Source organism: Sinocyclocheilus anshuiensis, unplaced genomic scaffold (assembly GCF_001515605.1).
Source record: "Sinocyclocheilus anshuiensis isolate Anshui unplaced genomic scaffold, SAMN03320099.WGS_v1.1 scaffold25, whole genome shotgun sequence".
NCBI classification, from domain to species: domain Eukaryota; kingdom Metazoa; phylum Chordata; class Actinopteri; order Cypriniformes; family Cyprinidae; genus Sinocyclocheilus; species Sinocyclocheilus anshuiensis.
Genome location: NW_015536477.1, coordinates 1,020,858 through 1,035,723, shown reverse-complemented (window position 1 = coordinate 1,035,723; position 14,866 = coordinate 1,020,858). Strand labels below are relative to the sequence as shown.

Here is a 14,866-nt window from a genome sequence, read left to right as displayed (position 1 = left end):
TAAAGACAGCAAAAAAAAAGATTAACACTGCTGATATTTAAATTAGATTAAACTCTTATAAATAGTTAACCCTATTATTAATATTATTTAACTAACCAAGATTAAAAATGGTATTTTATAAAGCTTTGAGTAGATTTTGGAACAGCTAAAGCCTGTTCAGACCAAGAACGATAAACATAACAATGATCACAATATTAGTATTCACATCAACGGTCGATAATGCTCTGTTTATTATTAGCACTGCAGTTCTGTCGTCTGCTGTTTTAAATGCTCAAGCTCTTTAAAGACGGCTGGATTCTGATTTGTTGCCAATTTTTTTTTTTGTTCATTAACTAAAATCATTCTTAAAGTGATTCCAAATACATTGTTCCGCATTATCGTAACAGTTGTAGTGTAGATTTCCATATTCTCGTAAAGGTGTGGTCACAATCACAATTGCTCTGTGAAATTTCGTGTGTGAAATCCAGTCATTAAGAAGAAAGAAAGGTTGGCACACCACAGCTCTAAAAATGCAAAAATGCATGAGAACATGAAATAACAATTTTTGCATTTTTGGAGCTGTGGTGTGCCAACCTTTCTTTCTTCTTATCGTTTACAATAGTTGAGCACCCTCAATTAGTTTTTTTTTTGCCAGTCAGATGTGCACTTTTTTTTTTTTTTTTGGCAAAATCCAGTCATTCCAAAAGTAATTAGCGGAAACGTGAGGTTTTGCACGAGGGCGAAAGATTTCTCCACACAGATTTTGCTCATGGCCTGTTTTCACACACAAAATTTAGCTGAAATTAGTATACATTAATGATGTGCAGTCTTTCTTCATGTTGCCTAAACCAAGATTTCACCAATTATTACACAGCTCCAGGGATTTTGTGAGAACTACATATTACTCATGCATTTTTCTATCCTCAGTCACAAACAGTCAGATCGAGCACCTTGCATTGTGTGTGTTGAGGTTTTCCTACCTTTTCGGCAAAAGAACGGCATAGCCCGTTTTCTCTAATCATGTAGTCCCGAAAAAAAAAATCCTCTTTCTACTGCATAGATGGCCCAATTTTATTAAAGGCCCATCTTGCCAGTGGTGAATTACACCCTTAAAACTGTATAGTTATAGTTATGGTTACAGTTATCGTCTTTGGTGTGAATGGGCCTTTATCAGCCTTTCCAATCACTGGTCAATCACTGGTTTTTGTTACCTATTTTTGAAGCAGATCATTGTGTCAATATAATATACACACCTGGAAAGGGAAGACGTTCTCGCTCCTGCTGTCATCCATCCAGGACTTAGGGTTGAAGCCGGGGCTGGTGCGGGAATACTTCTGCTGGGGCATGTGGTTGTTGGGGAAGGTCTTCTTCAGCGGGGAAATGGAGTTGAGAGGAGTCATGCCGCCATTCAAGCCACGGCGGTACTCACGGCCCTGGGAGCCACCCCAACCACCGTAACCCCCACCTGGGCTCCACGAAGTGGAAGAAGGAGAGGGCGAAGGGTTCTGGTAGCTGCCCCAGGGTGAGGGAGGCTTGCTCAGGTTGTTGGAGAGATGCGGCAGCTGGCCGAAGGGGGCACTGCGGTGGGGGAACGGCGGCTGATGGGGACTGGCCGGAGAACGACGATGCTGCTGGTGCTGGCTGTGAGGGTGCTGGAAGTGGGGGTGAGGTGGGTGGTGCTGGGAGATGGGACCAATCTGAGGGGAGAAGTTGCCCCCGAAGCCTGGACTGACGTGGTGGGAGAAATTCTGGAACAGCAGAGGGCCATTGTTGGCCGAGGCGGCCGGGTTGAAGAAGCTGATGTCCTCGTTGATGATGGTGGACGGGGTGGCAGGGATAGCAGCCGACCAGTTGTTGAAGCTGGTCAGGGAGGAGGAGGTGCTGGACTGAGCAACTGTGCCCAGTCCCGAAGGCTCCTGATAGTCAAAGGGCGTCAGCACGGGGGACTCCAAACGCAGCTTCTCCTTGCCGCTGGTCCCGTCGGATGACCCGCTCTCCACTTTACTCTCTTCGGCACGAGCCTTTTCCAGCTCAGAGATGATTCCGCTCTCCTGGTGTCCAGGGGAGAGTTGTTGCTGCTGCTTCTCTTGGGTCTCTTGCAGCTCCTGCTGCTGGGCTTTGGGCTTCTCGGAGCCCAGAATTTCATCTTGCATGTTGCTGTGAGCACCGGTCGCCGGGAACAGCCAGGTCGAACCACTGCTGCTGCCATTTCCAGCCGGGGTGCTGTTTATGAAAGCGGCGGGGCTGGCGGTCGCATTCTGGTGGTGGTGTGGTGCTTGCAGGTGAGGGTGGATTCGTACTGGGAAAGCAGACTTGTTGCCAGTGTTGTTCTGCACTAAGACTCCAAACCCGTAATCCCCCATTTATGTTCTCCAGTTCAACCTGGCTCCAACACAGTTATTCTTACTCCCTAAGCCCTGAAAAAGAACGCATATCCACGGTTAAAATACTCCATGACGCAGTTGCACAACATAATTCATGACACACTGGAAACACTGAGGACACCCTTTGGTGAGAGACTATGTGGCACTATGCCACCAGAGGTCACAAATACTGACAGCACAGATAAATGTGATCGACATCGCCAGGAAATGTATGATATGACATGTTTATGTTGCAAAGTATTATACCATATTGGCTATAACACAAGTTATAAAGGTCTTTCAGGCTGTAATTATAGGTTCGTGACGTCTCTTCAGCTAGCAGCTAACAGGCTACCGGCTTATTCAACAGGAACTGCTAAAAGGCTTCATATCTACCGAAAGGCCGACTCGACCGTGTTTTTCTGACGCAGAAATAATACAATCAGATAGCTAACACGATAAAGTACCGCTGTTGTTATAATTTAAATATCATCTAAGGCAAAAAAAAAAAAATCTTTAGTGTTCCCTTTCCTTTCCAACGAACGAATGCTCGAGCTGAAAAATGATGACGTCTTCTGCTCTCGCGCTACAATATTCACAATGCTGCACGATTTAAAACATAAACGCACAATACACATCTCATATTAGGGATCTGTCATAAATACGTTCACAAAAATCAATAAATACATTTATTTTCACCTTCGTAGCTGATCCAAGCGATGACTGAGGACAGACACTCGTTCCAGATATTATCACAACGCAAACTAACGCAGAAGCTCGAATAAACTGCTGATCTGATACTATGAAGTGGGGATCTTGAATCCGACAGGAGTGTCTATTTTTTCTCCCTTCCTCGTCTTGACGTGTCCTGCCTTCTCAATGACACAGCCCTGCCTCGCTTTAGCCAGCTGCTAACCTTTAAATCACTTGCTCAGACGATTCTATGTCATTGACTTCAATATAAAAAGACTAGTTTGGTTACTGGTGAACTGCAATGCGTTCATGCGTCCATTTCATTGTTAAATTTTCGTTTCTCTTGTCTTTTTTTTTTTCACCAGCGCACTGCTGCTCCCTTCGCTGCGCTGCCGCTGCTGTCCTTCTCTTTCCACGGCACAATCTACTGAAGCCAAATGACAAGGAGAACCAGTCCACACACACTTCCGGCTAAAGCTCCGCCTCCGCCGCGTCAGACCACGCCCACGAGAACCTCACTAGGCGCCCGTTCCTCTCACGCTGTTTGAGGACACGGGCTTTAATTGGTCAGAAAGCATGGTATTCCCGCCCACTTTTTCCTAATTTGGATGCGATTCATATTATATTTGTCTGCCCTTTAAGGTCATTGAGTAACGAGGTTCCGCCTTTTCCCTTTAAAGGGGTCATATGATGAGATTTAAATTTTTCCTTTCTCTTTGGAGTGTTACAAGCTCTTGGTGCATAAAGAAGATCTGTAAAATTGCAAAGACTAAAGTCTCAAATCCAAAGAGATATTCTTTATAAAAGTTAAGAGTCAGCCACACCTACCTAAAACGGCTCGTTCTAACACGCCCCAACATACCTACGTCGCTCTGTGGGAAGATTTGCATAACTCCGCCCAAATGTTCACGCAAAGAAAGAAGGCGTAACTTTTATTCTCACTGTAGTATTGTTGCCGCCGCCATATCCTGAAGGCGCTGTGTGCTTCGTTGTGAAAGCGAAACTACTTTGTTTGGTCTTCCAAAAGAGGACGATATCCGCTTCGTCATGCCTAGAGCTGAACACATTTCATTACACCAAATACACAAAATAATGTTCTTTTTAGCAGCATCATATGACCCCTTTAAGTCTTGAAATCTCCTCCCTGTAAGGTCAACAAGGCTTAAAAATATTTAGGTTTTTTTTTTATATAACAATAAGTGTAGCCATGTGAATCAGCATAATGTTTATCTTTCTATCTATCTATCTATCTATCTGTCTATCTGTCTATCTGTCTGTCTGTGTGTGTGTGTGTGTGTGTGTGTGTGTGTGTACATATACATACTGTAAATTCGGGTAAATTGGGACGCATTCATTTTAATATTTACTGAATTTATATTTATATTTTTTTCCTACTTTTATTACTTTATAGTTTTTATGTTGTGTTAGCATGTAAGTAATAGTGTAAGCATGATTAATGTTGAAAGTGGAGGTTTCAATGGGCTATATATGCAGCACCACAAAATGCTATGCAACATGTTTAAATGTATATACCCTAATGCAATTTTCCTGAGATTTCTCCTGTGTGACAGAATTCTGCGGCATGTGCAAATGTGTGTCCTTTCTTAAGACTCAGCAGGGGTTGGCTTTTCTCAGTTGTAATGACACCTGCTTGTGCCCTTTTTCCCTGTTTTAAGCGACCCAGATCAGTCTCATTACCAGTGTTCCTGCAAACGAATGGGTCAGAGAGCAAGGAGGAGAGTGGCTCTGAAAATGACAGCTGTGCCCTTAGAGACAGAGGTCTCATTAAGGCCTGCTCCTGACATTGCTGCTGTTTTCACTCCATAATGGAGCTCCTCCACCATCATCATTTGGACTTCTCATAGCATTAGGTCTACCAACAATGAAGCTAGATTGCAGAAATCAGCTCCTATGGGTGGCATCTTAGGTACAAGACAACATGTTTTATATATTATCATAACACAACTACAAATACATAAAAAATAGGCATAAAATATTGTTGTATTAAAGGAGACATATTATGCCCCTTTTTACAATATGTAATATAAGTCTCTGGTGTCCCCAGAATGTGTCTGTGAAGTTTCAGCTCAAAATACTCCACAGATCATTTATTATAACATTTTGAAAATGCCTACTTACAGAGGGAATTGCTAAGGCCCAGCAGGTTTAGTTTATTGATGAGCTGTTGTGGGATTATTGTGTTGAATGCTGAGCTGAAGTCGATGAACAGCATTCTAACATAGGAGTCTTTATTTTCTAGGTGGGTAAGAGCCAGGTGGAGGGTGGAGGAAATTGCATCGTCTGTAGAGCGGTTTGGACGGTATGCAAACTGGAGCGGATCGAGTGTGTTGGGGAGGCTGGTTTTGATGTTGTGCATGACTAACCTCTCAAAGCACTTCATCATGATTGGAGTCAGTGCTATGGGACGGTAGTCGTTTAGACAGGACACAGGTGATTTCTTTGGTAATATTATAATGAGATCCCTTTGCCACGTCACCAAGGGAGCGAAATCAGATGCGCTCGTTTTCTCAGACGCTAGCAGAAAAAGGCTTACCAAAACAAAGTTACTGGTTTAATCTTTTTCACGTTTCCTTGGTTGGTAGATGCACCGGGGACCTGATTATAGCACTTAAAACCTGGAAAAGTCAGATTTTCATGATATGTCATCTTTAACTAAAATTATTTTATTATGTTCAAAGAAAGAGACAATGGAGTAGACAAGAAAGGAAATCAATCATTATACTAAAATATTTTACCAATCAGTCTGAATTATCCAGAGAATATAGTAATAGAGGTGATTGCCAGTAAATAACAAAAGTAATTGAAATACTTGACAACTATCTGACCATTCACATCACAACAAAGCAACACGTTTTTGCCCTAACCAGCTATCACAGGAAATTTGCAAATGCTTTATGTCTGTTGAGCTACACTGGGTAGCCCCGCCCACACTAAAATCTAATTGGTTCAAAATTCAGCTGCACAATAGTATATGGCTGCATCTGAAATTGCATACTTTCCCTACTATATAGTAGGTGAAAAACAGTATTTGACAAAAAAAGTATGTCAAAAAAAGGCAAAAAGTACCCAGATGACCTACTACTTCCAGCTTGATTCTGAAGTGTGCATACGATGGACACATTACCATCTCAAGAGGCCACAGGAGAGGATTTATGAATGGCAGTGACACGACGCAACTGACGCTGGTAGGTCACATGATAATGACAACATGGCGAATATAGTACATCCAGATTACATTAATTAATTTCATTCTATAGAATGTACTCTTTTTGCGGTTGTGTGAAGTAATTTTTTATTTGTTAAAAAGTAAGAGAGTATGTGATTTTGAATGCAGCCTATAGGCTACTTCAAATATGTTCTGACTCGGGAAGTATTTTTCCCATTCATTTTTCCCTTTAGGAATTAAAAGAAAAAAAGTATATAAATAAATTAAAAATCTAGAAGTATCAGCCAGCCACCAAACCAGCCAGAGGTGAATCACAACATTGCAGACAAAAAGACAGAAGTACAAGACTGTGTACTTGAGAAACATTGCAAATGACATAATCAAATTGAAAATGATGGAGAAATAGAGTGCTGGGATAACATATTTCTGTAGGCCAAAACCAGAACAAATTAGCATTTTAGCACTTCCGGTTAATTTATCTGAAGTCAATGTTTTTCAAATGAGTTTTCGGTTAAATGCCTGAAATAAGGTCTGGCTTAAGATATTTTCACATTTTATTCTACAACATATAATACATAAGTAAAACTTTTACTTGTCTTGAAAACGTCAATCACTAACATGGAACTAACAGAGGTTGTCGAGGACAGTAAACGTCATCATGATAAACAGGTAACTCATCTGCTGAGTAGTCCGCTTTCACAGTTTCATTGTATTTATAACTGTGGTATAGTTCGTTTATAGCCTGTGTTTAGTTTTTTACTTCTGACAATTGTATTTAAGTTTCAGAATTCATACAAGTTGTGTTCATTTGTGAAGATTATTGTGATAAACAAAACCTGAATTATAAACTTTTGTTGCTTACAGTCAGATCTTATTTTCTGCAATAATCCAAAAGACAATGAAAAAAATCCTATTGGATTTTTGTCTGGGGAACCATGGTCATGCTAACTTTAGGGTTGGCCTACAAAATGACATCAAGCACTGCATCACTGTAGACTGTAAATCTATTTATAGCATTTGCTTTTTCAGTCTGATTTTATAAATAAAAGGCACACACCTCTAGATCGTTTCTTCCAGAGACCTCGTATTTACCTAGGTCAAACAGCAACCAAAGAACTCTGATTGGCATCTAATTAAATAAGAGTAGCCAATTCTCTTCACTAAACTCCTTTATTAACACCCATCTAACATTAATTAGGAAAGTTGAATAGCAACCCCAGTGAAATTGGCTATTAAAGTTGTTGCTGTGTACCTAACCCCTCAATCTCCGATTTCCTCTCCAGCACAGTCTCAGATGTTCAGTAGTTTATTCTGAAGACTCGGAGGGGAAGCAGGCAGTCTGTTTGACATCTACACTTCTCTCTTAATGTGGAAAGACGATGCCACCCTGTTGGTAAAGGAATTAAAAAAGCAGAGACAAAACCAGTCAGACTGGCTTTAATAGCAACACACCTTTGCAGCACAGCTCAAATAACCTCCATGCAAAATTATTCGGTCAGTCAAGCACATTTACATGCATTAAGGCAATTTGAATGAGGTTGGTGCATTTGAACAAGCAGATGTGCACTTGTGTCTCGCTGTAAGGATTCAGCCACTGCAGACGCGACCCTGGTTCAGTCTCCGGTTTCATTCGCCAAAGAGCCAGCAAGACTATGAATAAAACATTGAATCCATTGAAATATTAATCACCCCTACCTGAGGCATAATTACGGCACGATACTTTCCTTAAGAGAAGAGACTGAAGTTGTAACGAAGATGCATTGTGTTGTGTAATACTGCTTATTTTGTGTGCCATGAAATATTTAGCTAGTGTACACAGGCCTAAACAAAGCGATGTAAGCTGAACACGCAACAGGGATCGTATAATTGTCTTTTTATTACAAATATCACAATTTAGTGTACATAAATTTAAATTATTGTAAAATTTTAAATAATTTGCCTTATACTGTACTATCTGAAATGAAAAAAAAACAGTTCATTTATTAAAAATAATGATATTTATTTATTTTAAATATTTCAAAGAAAAAAAACAGAAGTCATTTCCTGAATGAATTCATCCTCCAGGAAGTGACATATTTTGGTGGGAAAGTATTAGCCATAGAGTTTGATATTCTGGTGATGTTTTATGGTATCAGTTTGTCTCACTTTAAAATAATAAATGAAAATGTTATATAAAATCTAAATTTGTAAATTTAGTTTAAAGATAAAATTAACTTAATTAATTAATCAATTAATTTCACTGTGTAAACAATCAAGTTATCATTTATCATTTATGTTTTAAGTGCTTGAGCATGTTTCTGAAAAAGACTGGTACCCATATTTACAGAAATACACTCATTACAACACAAGTATATTCAGTTTTTTTTAATGTTTAAATTTAAAAACAGGAAGGTTGAGCCAAAATGGCTGCACTGCATAGAACGCTTGACATTCATATACTCAAGCAATTTGTGCAGTCATTTTGTATAGTCATTTCATTCAATCACCCACACCTGGGTGTAGTTTAGACGTTATATATTCTCTTGATACCCTGCTATAAGAGCTCAGCATGCAAATGTTACACAATTTATCAGTCTGCTGTGGCGTTCTTTGCATTGGGCCAAAGCCTGTGCATACTGCTTACCGTCTATTTGTTCTTGCTGGGATCCCTGAGGGATAAAATCCTAATTAAGCTGAAGGGACCGAGCAGTGAGTAGCACATCAGCCCTGCTTGTGGGAAGGAATGCGACTAGGCGGCCTTTCACGTCAGAAAGGCATTTGCAATTTCATTAGTCCTCTGGGTCCTAAAAGAGGAATAAATTATAGACAAGCAGATCAGCATATATATGCCTATGGGTGTGTGCATATGTATGAGAAAGAGACAGAAAGTGTGCATTGACTGACAGTTTGCATTTATGCATTGTCATGTAATTATATTGTTATCTCACCTCAGACATCCCAGCCCTAAATGCCATCCAAACCTGTATTACTTATGGAACACCAAAGAGAAAATTCTAAAGCTGGTCGCTATTTTCAGTGCAATTACAATGAATGGGACTGAGGTTTTTATGACGCAAAAAGGATGAAAAAGCACAATAAAAGAGTCACAAAAGTAGTCCATAGAACTTGTGCAATATTTTCCAAGTCTTCTAAAGTCATGCAATAGCTTTGTGAGAGAAACGGACAATATTTGGCCGAGATACAACTATTTGAAAATCTGAAATCTGAGGGTGCAAAAAAATCTAAATATTGAGAAAATCGCCTTGAAAGTTGTCCTTGCCACTGACGATTCAAGCGCGAGTTTTGAGCAGTCTAGAGTAGCGCTTGTTGTTCGTCGTTTCTCCAATCACAAATGCAGACATGGTTTTATGTTTACGTTTTATGCTATGTATAAGTCATTATACTCCGTAATTATGTCCCCACTGGATGCAACAAATGCCTCGTTTATATTGGGTTTTAATGTTTAATGTTCACATATATAGTTTTAGTTATTTTAGTACTTCAGGTTCAATTAAACGAAAATGAGACAAGTTGCCTCCACAACTAGCTAAAATAAAATAAGTTTAAGGTTTTGAAATATTTCATTTCAGTTCATGTTTATTTTGTTTCAAGTAATTAATTAATTAATAATTTTATAATTTTATTTAATGCTAATATCATTGCTTTTATGAAGCCTCATTTGCCAAGGGCAGCTAGGGCAGATGACATAAATTTCAGACTGTTCCATACATAAACTATCGTATGGCTTCATAGATACTACATGTAATACTTTTATGGTGCTTTTGAGTCCTGTCTGAAGCTTAAAAAGCCTCATTCTCTATCTGTATTATGGAAAAGAGTGAATCTTCAAAATGTTTCCGTGTGATCTAATACTTTAATACGAGTGTTCGACGTCAACATGCATATGTCTGCGTGTCAAAACACAATCGCAATTATAGGTGCTGGCCTCCAAACTGAAATAACTCATTCTTTCTCTCCCTCCGAAGCTCTCCCAACCCCATGAAACGCTGACACGGCTGATCAGTCTGAGTGGCGGATGAAAAAACGCTGAGTCAGCCTGGGCTGCACCGTCCTCCTCCACAGCAGAGATGCTCGGAATGTGGCCTCATCAATAATGAAACGTTCCCTCAGCCTGTCGAGAGCCATAGCCAGGCCTCAGGTCTCTGCATCTGAGTTGTGAAGCTTCTAAAGAGCATCTCATCACCCACTGCAGTAACTTCAATATCAGTCAGGTGTCAGCGAAGTTGAAATAATGCATGTGGGCTGTAACAGAAGGCTGATGCACAATGTGCTGTTGGTAACTGGTATAGCCCTGGGCATTTGGGGATTGGAATAATTAAAACTGTTATTCAGCTTCATAATATCCATGAGAAACTCCTACCATGTAAAGTAATATTGTTCCAGATGTTCCCATCCCTCATATGCTGCTCGAAATTTCTGTATAAAAAGCTGCAAAACAAGGTGGTTTCCCTGGGCTTTATACAGCCTAATTTTCTTCACATGTTTCTTGCTGCCCTACTTAAACATGGGTGTTCCTAACTGTGTCTACTTTGAATGAAATAAATAGCGTTAAATTACAAAGAGAAGTTCACCTACAAAACCTTTTAAATGTTAGCACTCACCAGTGGCAGCCTGTGAGCTCAGAATGAAGTCATTATCTACAGTCTAACCATTATAGACATGGAAGGGGATGTTTACTTAGCAATCAATGAATGTTGTCAACCATTATGGTTTTTTAAAGGTTAATTCTTAAATTATTTTATCCATCCCCTACCTGTATTGTGTAATCATATTTATTATATATAAATGTGTGTGTATATATGATGTACATATACAAAATAAGTCTATTATGCTCAGCAAGGCTGCATTTATTTGCTCAGAAATACAGTAAAAACAGTAACTGTATTAATTATAGTGTGTGTGTGTGTGTGTGTGTGTGTGTGTGTGTGTGTATGTGTGTGCGTGTGTGTGTGTGTGTGTAAAAGTCTTTGCATGTGCTTTTGACCAATCAATTTAATGCATCCTTGCTGAATAAAATTAATAAGATGAATTTATTTCACAAAAGAAAACAAAATCTAACTGGCCCCGAACTTGTGTATATGGTCCATGCTGCTATAACATAATAATTATTAATTCTGCATAATGTATTTTTCATATCCCCATTCCAATGTATTGATTATTTCATTGTTATCAGGGCTTGGGTAAAGAGGTGATTTTCAACCCAGCTATGTTCATTGGCCTCAGTTCACCGAGTTCACAATAAGGATGCCCGTTGGTTAACTGGATTGGTTAAGATATGGGACATGGGTCATGAATCAGCTTTAGTAGTGCATTCAATGCCATAATATTTCTGTGAGACTAACATGCACAAAGAACTCTTCCCATCCTTCTCAACAAGGCTCACATTTGGAGGCGTTTCCATGAAAATGGATTTTTGCAATGCTGCCTTGTTGGACATTTTTGTTTGTTTACATAAAGAATAAAGACCTTTAATTCTCCAAAATAAATTACTCTATTGCCAATTGCTAAGAATTCATGCTGCTGTGGGATTAAAGTTATTTTTATACTCTAGTTTTTACTTTTTCCTGCTCCACTTTTTGAAAGAACTTCTTTTGCCAAAGAAAGTATAACACTAAAGTCAGTTGAGACAAGAGTTTTCCACCAAGTCACTTGGTTGAAAACTATTAATGGCATGTACTATTAATGTAATGTTATGATAAAAATGGCTCTTGTATAGTGATGGTAGGATTATCCTATTTATGTGCCATGGTATTTACATGGTACTCAGGGGTATGTAAAATAATATAATGGACCATTGTACAAGAAGCCATAGTATTACCATTGTACTTGTCAAAAATAACAGGATAACAAGCATTAAGGCAACACTGAAAACATGACTACTAAAATATTCTGTGCTTTAATCCATTTTCACACAGTAAACTAAGTGATGTTTTCAATGCTATTCTCATTCCACCTTACACACCATTTTTCTCTCTATAATTTGTAGGCCCTGGCTAGAGACAGATGGTGTTACGCCATATATCAGAGCAGCAATCTGCACTCCCATCAAACATTTACACATTTTCACCTCCCTTTCTGCAGAACACACACACACACATTATCCTAGTGAAGTGCACTGTCTATCCCAGTCCTCTTCTCACTTAGCTCTGGATTTACGTGGACTTTCCCTTCCCCCAGCTTTCATGCCCACTCCCTGCTCCTGAAAAGCTCCCGGGAAGCTCTGTGGTGCAGTGTTTCAAGACTCCCCCATGTGGGAGCTGTCCTGAATGGGTCATTCGGAGGCCATCTAGCAATAGACCAACACATGGTCCAATCAAATTAATACATATAGCCACGTATCAATAGATTGGCTGATCAATACCATTGGGCTGTGCTTGTCAAGATTTTTCTAATGCTAAAAGCAACAACTAAGCTTCATTTGGTGTCATTTATTGAAATCTTGATTGAAATTACTGCATATTCTTGCACTATATTTTTTAAATAATCATTTGTATGATACAATTATTGTATGAATAATTGTATTTAAGTATTTGAGAAAAGGTTTTCCCTTCTTTATACCAAGTCTGAAAAAGATTAATTATTTGGACACTATACATTACATATTATATTTATACAGTATACATTACATATTATATTTTTTGTCATATATTACATTTTTATATATTGTATACATTTTACATATTTAGGTATTGGTGTATGATTTTTTTATTTATTAAATGTTTTATTCAAAATTCACTAAATAAATATCTGAAAACAAAACTTGCACTATCCATCAACAAGACTAGACGCTAGAACTTACACAATGATGATTTGTCATTCAGATGTTCAGATTTTTCTGAATTCTTCATTAAGAAAATGTCATTCAAAGTTTTACTTTCTTTCTTCTGTGTTGTGTTTCACTGAAGAAAGATATGAAGGCTTGCGCTATCCATTTAATTGACCAATTAGCATTATTTTAGTATTATTTATATACAATTAGTATGTATTACTATTATATACTATTGGTGTTTATTAACACTTTGAATTAGCTTTTATTTTCAATTTACATTTTAATTTTAGTTTACATTTTTGTAATGCTGTTTTTTTATTTTTCTATTTAATTTATTTTTATTTTTATTTCAGTTTTAGTTTTAGTAATTTTAGAAATTGACTTTTATTTTTTAATTTCATTAAGTTGCCATGGAATCTAATATTTAAAATTGATTATTTTTTTCAGCTTTATTTCAATTTTCAAAAAAAAAAATTTTTAATAGTTTTAGGAAACAATAACACTGCCAATCAGGCATAGTTGCCAGTAATCTCAAAATTGCCAAATGTCAGCCAATATATAAAGGTCCATTATTTTTTTTCGAGGTAGTAAAACCATATCTGCACCCTACTTTCATGTTTTAATCATTAATTAATGAAATACATTACAACCCACAGTGCGGCACCAGCGTAAAGCAGTGACATTTCCATATTACAATGGCCATGCATTGCCTTATAAAGAATCCTTTCATTAGTATGCCTAAAATGTAGCTTCTCTGCATAGTTTTTATTAATATGCAAGTGCATTCCATTCAAAATAAGAGGATGACTATCTAGTGACAAATTGCTGTGTTGGTTAAGCATGCTGTCTTCTGGGCTGCAGTGGGAGCGAGGCGTGGGATGCAGTGATGCACGGTGTGAAGGTCCGCTGTCCCTGTGTGGGGTGGCATGCGGCGGCTGCCGGGGCTACGTGGGCAGCGTTCACTCAGCTGTGTGCTGAACAGAGCGAGAGCATCACAGTTAGAGGCATTGATGCATTCAGTGGGGCAGCCACAGCACGAACACACAGGCTCGTCCCCTGGGCCATCTGCAGACAGACATGACACTGATCCAAAATAAGGGCAGTTGGACTGGTTGTGGATGAATGATTCAGTAACTCAATTTAATCTAGATAATTATGGCATATGTAGCCATTGCACCTTTGTAGAAAATAGTATTTTTGCCAGTGCTATGTCATACACACAGAGTTTGTTACCCTTTTCCCACTGCCAGATTTGTATGTTTAGTATTGTATCCATTTTCACTCTGCACCTTTAGATTTAAACCCAATCAATTCTATATTTTCAGTACATTAAGAAATAATTGACGATGGGGCATTGAATTATTCGAAAATAATGCACAGTTGCTTCGTGTCGTGGCCTCATCACCACCTCAGGTGTGCATTATTTTCGAATAATTCAACAGCCTTGAGTCAGTTATTCTGCTTATATATACGGCCTCAAGACATTGTTCAGATGTATTATTTCAAGACATTTGTCAGTATGTGTATAAAAAATTGTCTTGTGTATAGGACTCATTTCTTACACATCTCATCTGAAGCCACAGTTGCTAATTCCAAAATGTACTTTTAGAGCTAGTACCCATAGCAGGCTAATGCAGTTGAGAGAGAGAGAGAGAGAGAGAGAGATTGTGTGAATTAAATGAGTCTGTGTGTCTCTCTACTATAGTGTTTCTACTAATAGCGAAACTGTAAGTTTAACTGCTTCAAGAGCAACAGCGTACCTTGCTACTGAGAAATGTCATGTCGCTTTTCAGTTGTGAAACTATTTTGCTGATAATGTTGCAGGGCAGCACTGACAAGTTTCTGTGCATGAGTACAGTGGGTATAGAAAAGAAT

At 38.6% G+C, this 14,866-nt stretch overlaps 1 protein-coding gene across 9 annotated transcripts in view; it reads right to left on the bottom strand.

Annotated features, from left to right (window-relative positions):
* LOC107662373 (cytoplasmic polyadenylation element-binding protein 4-like) overlaps positions 1-3,485 on the bottom strand; it is a 28,703-nt gene extending 25,218 nt beyond the window's left edge. For 5 of the 9 annotated variants that reach the window (XR_001631223.1, XR_001631216.1, XM_016452395.1 and 2 more), the window contains exons 1-2: positions 3,042-3,485; positions 1,233-2,396 (exon numbers count right to left, since the gene is read on the bottom strand). Coding sequence is in view for 7 of the 9 variants with exons in the window: in XM_016452395.1 (XP_016307881.1) it covers positions 1,233-2,342 (1,110 nt within the window). In the remaining 2 variants the exon portion in view is untranslated. The remainder of the gene's footprint in view (positions 1-1,232; positions 2,397-3,041) is intronic. The other 4 variants (XM_016452817.1, XM_016452888.1, XM_016452622.1 and 1 more) reach the window with 3 other exon arrangements.
* Between the last annotated feature and the right edge of the window lie 11,381 nt (positions 3,486-14,866).